General features: G+C 66.5%; 1 protein-coding gene across 1 annotated transcript; it reads right to left on the minus strand.

Moving 5' to 3' along the window:
* Positions 1 to 2769: 2769 nt before the first annotated feature.
* CYP27A1 (cytochrome P450 family 27 subfamily A member 1) lies at positions 2770 to 7767 on the minus strand. Its single transcript, XM_075711142.1, has 9 exons — positions 7555 to 7767; positions 5245 to 5435; positions 4775 to 4974; positions 4494 to 4691; positions 4194 to 4354; positions 3679 to 3845; positions 3279 to 3360; positions 2992 to 3192; positions 2770 to 2895 (listed from the first exon to the last, which is right to left on the minus strand). The coding sequence occupies exons 1-9, from the start codon at positions 7765 to 7767 to the stop codon at positions 2770 to 2772; spliced, it is 1539 nt and encodes a 512-aa protein (XP_075567257.1).
* Between the last annotated feature and the right edge of the window lie 255 nt (positions 7768 to 8022).

Below are 8022 nucleotides of genomic sequence, written 5' to 3' on the forward strand. Positions count from 1 at the left end.
GCTTTGGGCTGGATGAGGGGTTTGGGGTGTGATGCACTCCAAGACAAAAGCCCTTTTTTGACCTTGCCTCAAAGGCCCCCCCTGAGACCTCAGTGCCTCCAGTGCCATTCCCGGGGCACACAGAGAGGACAGACCCCCACTCGCACACCCCGGACATGCTGCCCACTGCTAGCCATGTGTACAGCGTGGCCGACCCACGGGCCACGGCTGGCGGAGCCCACTGCCCCCTCCACCTGTGGCAGCCCCAAAACTGCTTGCTCCAGGGCCGGGGCTCTGTCCCAGGCCACGCTGGGACCACGCTGCCCGGCTGCCTGCACCTGCCCCCACTCACCCACTGCCTGGTGAGTCCTTGCTGGTGATGGGTGGGCACGGCGCTGGTACCCGCCATGGCAACCATTTAGGGGTGAACTCGGGAGGTGGGAGCTGGCCCTGGTGCCCAGCTGCTTCCCAAAGGTAATGATACTTTTTTTGGGGTGGTGGGGAGTGGGCTTAGGACCACCCCATACCCACCAGTTCCCCCAGCAGTGTCCAATTGCTCCACACAGAAAGAGACTGGGAGTGGTGGGTGTTAACCACACCAGACATGCGACCCCCCACCACCCCCCCTTTCCCCACCATGGTGCCTTCACTCACCCCAACCCTGGTGCCCACGGGGAGGTGGCTGTGCCAGGAGCTGCCAGGGGGCCACTCTGATGTCCCCTTCTGGGCCAGCACCCCCCCTCCTACTCCAGGGCTTGCATCCAAGCCAGGGATGGAGGCAAGACCCCGCTGTCCCCTGTGCTGTCCCCATGGCCGCAGGGTGCCCAGCCCAGTGCTGGTGCCCTCCAGGGGGGTACGGCCTCACCCGCTCCCTTGCCCCGCAGGCATCGACAGAGCCTCACTCTGAAGACTCCAGGGAAGTGCAGTCGTCTCATCCGACTCAGGGTCTCTCGTGTGGCCCTGGGGTCGTGGAAGGAGGCTCGGACACGGACGCTTTCCATGGGGAGGGTCCACCTGCCCGCCCTGGCCCTGGGGCTCGTCTTGAGTCCGGGGCCAGATCCTGCTGGCCTTGGGGAAGCAGGGAGCCGGGAAAAGGGGGCCCAGGGGTGCCTCCCACCAGTGAGCACACAGTGACGCTCGATGGGCACCGTGCTGCGAGGAGCTGTGCCATGCCTGCAGCTGGGCTTGGGGACCCACATGGCCCCAGGGACTTGGCTACCCTGCTCCCATCCTGCTGCTGGATTCCAGCACTTCAGCCGCGGGTCCCCCCCAGTGAGCATGGTCCCACCGGCTGTGCCCGGTAGCGTAGGCTCAGCTGCACACACTGGCTTGTTTATTGTGGGGTCACACGGGGCTGGAGCTCCCTGGCAGAGGCACAGCCTGCACAGGAGCTGGCACCAGGACGGGCACTTGCACAGGGACCCTGTGCACATTTTGGGGTGCGCAGGGGGTATTTATTTATTTGCTGGTCTGTTCAGCCTTGTTGTAATAAAGCAGCCTGCTCCAGGCACTGCCACCTTGCCTTTCTGGGGTGCAGCCGGGCACGGCTCCTCTGGAGAGAGCTGGGTTGGGGAGGGGGTGACAGCTGCTCGGCAGGGCTGGGGCACCCAGCTTGGGATGCCTGCTGCCGTGAGGGTGGCGGGGGCAGAGGGTGGCACCTCTGCCCGTATGGGTAGAGCCAGGGGAATAGGGACATTGTCTCACTGCAGGTCACGTAGCCTTGATCGCTCCACCGTGGCAGTGGTTAATGGGTCCCCTCAGGGACACCCTGGGGACAGCAGCCTTGGGGCCAGAAAGGTTTCTGCATGCTGCTTCCCCCAGTCCAGCTGGGCTCCCAGCAGCAGGAAGGCAGGGAGGGGGTTCACCTTGGGGGTGCCCTGTACCCCAGGTGTCCAGGAGCCCAGGCAAGTGGCAATGCATCCCCTGCCTGTGGCTGCTGCCAGCTCTGAGCCCCTGTGATGGCCCTGGGTGTCAGCCCCATGTCCCCTCTTGGGGACTGGGGGAGCTGAGCCAATCCTCTCCCGGCTGCTTTGCCTGGAGCGACTCCTGCCCCCGTTCCCGTGCCTCCGTATCAGCATCTTGGTGAAATAACCTCTGATAGCAAAAGGTCCTGGGTGCTCCACACCCGCCATGTGCTGGCTGGCTCTGCCAGGGGACGTGGTGCCAGCGCTGGGTGGTGACAGGCCCCCTCCCCATTGCGGGGGCCATACTGTGTTATTGCTCTGCTTGCCGGGGGCCAGGGCTGGCTCTGTCCCTCGGGACCAGGTGCAAACCCCAAACCCCCGCCTGCGGCTCGACCCTCCCCAGGGAGGCAGGGGAGAAACTGAGGCACGGAGAAGTGGCTGAGGCCAAGGTCAGCTGTTCAGAGAGGACCCAGATGTCCTGGCTCCAGGCACAGATCCACACGCAGCTACACAAGGACGGGACGAAGGAGACACCAAATGGCTGCAAGCCCCCTCCCCACATCCCCCCCAACCCCGGCAGAGCTCCCAGGTCCCAGACACAGCCCAGCTGGGCACGGGATGGGAGGGGACACAACCCCTCATGGCGTGTGAAAGGCACAGCAGTTCCCCAAGCCTCCTGCTGATTTGGGGCAGGGGGGACACTAGTGCCCCAGGGGCTATTTGAATGCATCTCTCATCCCCCCCTACCTGCCCCACAGTGGGGCTGGGAGCCCCTCAGCCCAAGACAGGCAGGGGGTGGGTGCTGGGGTGGGTTTGCCTTCCTGCCCCTCCTCGTGGCGCAGCAGGGTTCCCGCTTGGCACCCAGGGTGGGGGGGGCGGTGTGCCGTCAGGGGGCTCCTGGGCGAGCAATGAACTCCAGGTTGATGGGCTTGTCGGCCACCAGGACGATTCGGGACACGGACGTCACCTCCACACCACGGGGGTCTGGCCGCACCTCAAACGCCTGGATGATCTGTGGGGACAGGGGGGGTGGCAGTGCCTCGGGGACTCCCTAGGGCCCCCATCCCAGCTCATGGTGAGTTGCCTGGGGTGGGGGGTCCCTACTCACTCTGGCGAGGGCCAGGTGCATCTCCAGCTCAGCGATGCGGCGGCCGACACAGGCACGGACCCCGTAGCCAAAGGGAATGGAGCTGAAGGGGTGGTGGGGGGAGCCGTGGCCCCGGAGCCAGCGCTGGGGCAGGAACCGCTCGGGCTCGGGGAAGTAGGTCTCATCGTGGGACATCGCATAATGCGCCAGGACGAAGAGGGTCTGCAGGGCAAGAAGGAGGGGCTTAATGACCCCCGCCTGGCCCTGCTGAGTGCAGCGGGGGTCCCCACAGCACAGGCCCCACTCACATTCTTGGGGAAGAGGTAGTCTCCGATGACAATGTCCTTCTCGTAGAAGACCCTGGCGTTGGTTGGCACCACGGGGTAGACCCTGGGATATAGGGAGAGTTTGTGGGGGAGCAGGACCCATCTGGGGACCCCAGAGGGAGAGAGCCACAGGCAGGACAAGGGAGAGCATCTCCTGCTGCTCAGCAGCTCTGTCCCCCTCCGCAAGGAGGAGGTGGATGGATGCAGCCCTGAGGGACTAAAATCCAGCCCTGCAGCCTGCCTGGCCCATGCTTCCATGTCCTCCACCACCAGCCACCCTGACTGGTGCATCCCCTGATGCAGGGGGAGAAGGGGCTGCCCCCAGCCCTGGGGAAGGGGCCCTTGACAGGGACCCTGGGGCAGGGGCACAGCTGGGCTGTACCTCAGCGTCTCCTTGATAACAGCCCGAAGCATTGGCATCTTGGGGATATCCTCAGCACCAGGAAACCGGTTGCTGGGCACGACGGCTTTGAGCTCCTGGTACAGGGTCTCCTGGATGCCCGGGTCCCGGGAGAGGTGGTAGAGGGCCCAGGACAGTGTGTTGGAGGTCTGGGGGAGGAGAGCACAGAGGGGAATGAGGGAGATGGGGCCGGTACCCAAGCAGCCTTGTGCCAAGCATGGCACCAGTATGGCCCCAGACAGCCCTTGCTCTGGTACACAGAGAAACCAGGGGTGAGGGGCAGCAAGCACGGGGGAAACCAAGGCAGGGAGCAGGGCAGGGAGCAGAGCAGAGGACAGGGTCTGTACTGACTGATCCCTGAGGGTTTGCCCCTATGGGGCATCAACCCACCAGCCCAGAGCTCGCAGGGGCTGGGGAACATGCCTGAGCATGACCCCACGGTTTGCCCAGCATGGAGCTCGGCAGGGATCCCCCGGCAGCAGCTGCCCAGCCCTCACCGTGTCCACGCCAGCCAGCAGCAGCTCAGCCACGCTGCCATAGACCTCGTCCAGGCTGAGCCTGCCGCTGGCCAGCAGGTAGCTCAGGTAGCCAGACACCTCCTTGCCCCGCTCCACCTGCCCCTCCAGCTCCTCCATCTTTCGGTCAATCAGGGTCTTGCCTGCGGGAACATAAGAGTGGGACCCAGCGCTGATGGAGAGAGGGCGGCCAAAAGGACACAAGGACAGGGACTGCCCCACTTTTGAGGGTCCTTAGGGGGTCCGATCTCACCGCGCCAGGCTCCCATCATCACCACTCACCGAAGGCGAAGATGGTGTCCCAGCTGTCCAGGTAGCGGTCCCAGAAGGGCAGCACCTTGCGGCTCCATCGGGGCAGGACGGTGGCGAAGATAGAGTTCTTGAACATGAGGTTGATGGAGTCGATGAAGCGCTGGGTCTCAGCGGGGACCTGCTGCTTCAGGCACCCAATTCGGGTCTCAAACAGGATATAGGAGATCCCTGCAGGGGACAGGCTGCATCCAGATGCCCGCGGGGATGGGAAGAGTGGGGCAGGGCAGGAGTGAGGGGGAGGACCCCCCTACCTTCCAGGGCGAAGCGGTAGAGCAGGTTGGCCACGTCCCCCACCAGCACCCCTGAGGGGCTGCGGCTCCGCTCGTCCCGCAGCCGCACCATCAGGTCCGACACCACCTCCCCGATGGCGTCCGCGTACAGCACCGCCTCCGAGGGCTTCAGCAGCCGCTTGTTGAGGACCTGGCGCAGGCGGTACCAGCGCTCCCCTTCCCTGCGCGGGGACAGGGCTCAGCGCCGGGGGCACAGCTGGGCAAGGGGCAGTGGCTGGCAGCAACTTCCCAATCCCTGGGAGCATCCTCCGAACACCAGACTGGAACCACCCCGGGGGTCTTTCCTCCCTCCATGGCCATGCCCTTCTGCTTAGTGGGGACACGCTGCTTGCAGGAGAGGGAGCAACGTGAGCTGCCACCCAGACCCTACACCCAAGGAAGGGACAGAAGCTGCCTGTTGCCCTGCGGAGCACAGCCAGGGCAGGACTCACTCGGTGAAGGGTCCGTAGGGCAGGCGCCGGGTGTCCCGGTGCTCCTTCCACAGGGCCATGTCGCTCCGCATGGGGTACTTGCCCTCCTGACGTAGCAGCTGCTCCAGCACTACCGGGCTCCCGATGTTGATGTTCTCATAATGCCCAAAGGTTGACTTCCAGATGGGGCCATAAATGCGCCGGGACATCAGCTGCGATGCACCAGAGCATGGCAGGGTGAACGGGACACGGGCAGCACTAGGGCTGGATCGGTCCCTCCCTGCCCTGCATGTGCCCAGCATGCTCTGCACCCATCCCAGGGACCCCTCAGCATCTGCTGGACTCAAGCACCCGCCTCTGACCGCCCAAGCTGGCACCATCCTTGAAATGCTCTGCAGATCGCTTGGGCTGGTGTCTCCAGGCACATGTCCTCTGCCAGCACTAGGCACACCAGGCACTGACCCCCGGCACAGGCTGGCACATCCCTCGCCCACCCCAGAGGTGCACAGAGGGCCTGATGGGTCTTTTGGGGAGGCAAGACCAAGAGGGGACAGTAGGGACAAGTAAAACTGCCAAGCACAGGGCTCTGCTGAGATACAGTGCCATTGCAGCGGCTGTCAGCAGGTCCAAGCCCCGCTGCTTCCAGCATGGCCCCAGCCATGCTCTGCTCAACCTGGGGACAACAGTCCCCATGTGGGTCCTTGAATCTGCCACCCGATAAGGGTGGTTAATGATCAGTGCTGGGAAGGCAGTGCCAGGCTGGGGCAGGACTGGGCTGCTCCCAGGACAGGCTGCCACCCCTGGGGCATGGCCCTGGGGTCACAGGCTCACAAGCCAGCCAGGGGACATCCATCAGCATCGGCTCTACTGGTCACAGCTCCCCTCTCCTCTGCCGCACCCAAGGGTGCCATGCCTGCCTCCCTGCCGGGGAGCACCATGACCCCCGAGCACATCCCTCGGGGGCAGCCGGGCACCCCTTTGTGAGTGGATTTGCACAGGGTCACATCCAAAGGGTGCTTTCCATCCCACCCAGGCACTGCCAGAGCCCCTGCAGAGCGGGGCCAAGCCCAGGGGGCTGTGGGGAACCTAGCAGAGAAGCCCTGGTCCCCGTTCCCCGCGGCTGCGGGGATGCACGTGGTACAATCTCCCTTGGTGACTGACTGCATCGCAGCCTGCGCCCGGATTCAGCTGGATTCGTCACCGCGGGGAGACGTTCCTCGCCCGTGGTGGCAGGAAGAGGGGGAGGGACGGCCGCCCCAGTGCCGCAAGCGGCTCACTGGGCAAACACGCTGCGTGGGGCCATGGGCAGCCGTGGCCTGGGCTGAAGCCTGCCCACCGGCGTCTGCTGGCAGCCGGGACCCGGCACAGTACAGGCCTGGGAGAGCACGGCCGAGAGAAGCTGGAGCTGCCAGGATCTGGGGAAAGGCACCTCTGGAGCATGTGGGCATCTATCCGCAAAGCCAGGCCACGCTTGGAGCCCCAAGGGCAGGAGGGAGCAGCAGGGAGCTCCCATGCCCAGTCCCCGAGACCCCGCTGCCCCGTGACAGCCCCTTCTTCAAACAGCAGTGCCCCGTGCTCTGCGGTGCCAGGGAGGCCTGATCCTGTGCGCTCCTCCCAGCTGGTCAGAGCTCCAGGGCACTGGAAGGTGCCGCCTGGCTCGTGGCCAGCCAAGCCCATCGCTTGCTTCATCCGATGCATGAGGAAATGTTGACAGAAGAAAACAAACACCTCTGCCTATCCCTCCCCTGCCTGCCTAGGTACCGTCTGCCCAAACACCTGCCTGGCTGCCTGGCCCCCAAACCGTGGCTCCTCCGGCTTGTCATGGCCAGGGCAGCTCGGGCTGCCCGGGGATGCCAGGACCTTATGAGCCACCCCCGAACCTTTGCCCTCGGCTGCCTGGCTGGCTTGAGGATGCTGGAGCAGCCCTGGGCTGGCAGGACCCTCCCGGGGCCACCGGGTTCTGTGCTGGCCCCTCTCCGTGCTGCTCACCCCAGCATCACCCCACGGTGCAGGGATGCTCCCCACCGCCCAGCCCCTGCTCTCCCCCGCCCCGCCGCCCCCGCTCAGCTCCCTGCCGTCACTTGTAGGCTGCTCCCCCCCCCGGAGCCCATCTCACCCTGCCCCCAGCACGCACCCACTCCCCCCCGCCCCTTGCAAAGCCCCCCCCCGCCCCGCACAGCACCCTCCCTGCAGCCCACCCGGGAGCCCCTCCACCCCACGCAACCCTCCCAGCCCCCCAACCCCCACGCACCCGTGCAGGCTCCCCAGGCCCCCGCACACCCCGCAGCCCCGGCCCCCCGCAGCCCCCCGGGCCGGGCTGCCCCGGCGCACCTGGAGCCGGTGCGTGTGCAGCAGGTAGCCGCGCAGGAAGAGCCAGACGAAAGTCCGGAGCAGCCCCGGCCCCGGTAGCTCCTCTGGTCCCTTCAGCCGCGCCGGCCCCGCCGCCGCCGCTGCCGAGCCCCCGGTCCTGCGCGGCGGCGGCGGGCGGGGGCGCAGGAGCAGCGGCAGCAGCGGGCGCCGGGCCCCGCCGCTCGGGCCCGCCATGCTCCGTCGGCAGCGGACGGGACGGGGCGGGGCGGGGAGGCACCGGGGGCGGCGGGGGGCGGCACCGGGGGCGGTGCGGGGGGCGGCGCGGGGGCGGCAACCGGGCACCGGTACCAGGCACGGCGCACCGGGAGCTGAGCATCGCGCACCGGGCACCGGCACCGGGAACTGAGCATCGCGCCACCGGGTGCCGCGCACTGGGTACTGGCCCCGGTACCGGCTGCTGCACAGCGGGGACCGGGCACTGGGCGGTGC

This window comes from Pelecanus crispus, chromosome 5, assembly GCF_030463565.1.
Source record: "Pelecanus crispus isolate bPelCri1 chromosome 5, bPelCri1.pri, whole genome shotgun sequence".
In the NCBI taxonomy this organism is placed as follows: domain Eukaryota; kingdom Metazoa; phylum Chordata; class Aves; order Pelecaniformes; family Pelecanidae; genus Pelecanus; species Pelecanus crispus.

Excerpts from the sequence above, each read along its gene's own strand:
- CYP27A1 (XM_075711142.1), bottom strand. The coding sequence starts at position 7,767 with ATGGCGGGCCCGAGCGGCGGGGCCCGGCGCCCGCTGCTGCCGCTGCTC. Across the intron at positions 4,692-4,774 it reads CTACCGCTTCGCCCTGGAAG|GGATCTCCTATATCCTGTTT; the intron begins GTAGGGGGGTCC and ends TGTCCCCTGCAG. Across the intron at positions 3,846-4,193 it reads TGCTGGCTGGCGTGGACACG|ACCTCCAACACACTGTCCTG; the intron begins GTGAGGGCTGGG and ends CTCCTCCCCCAG.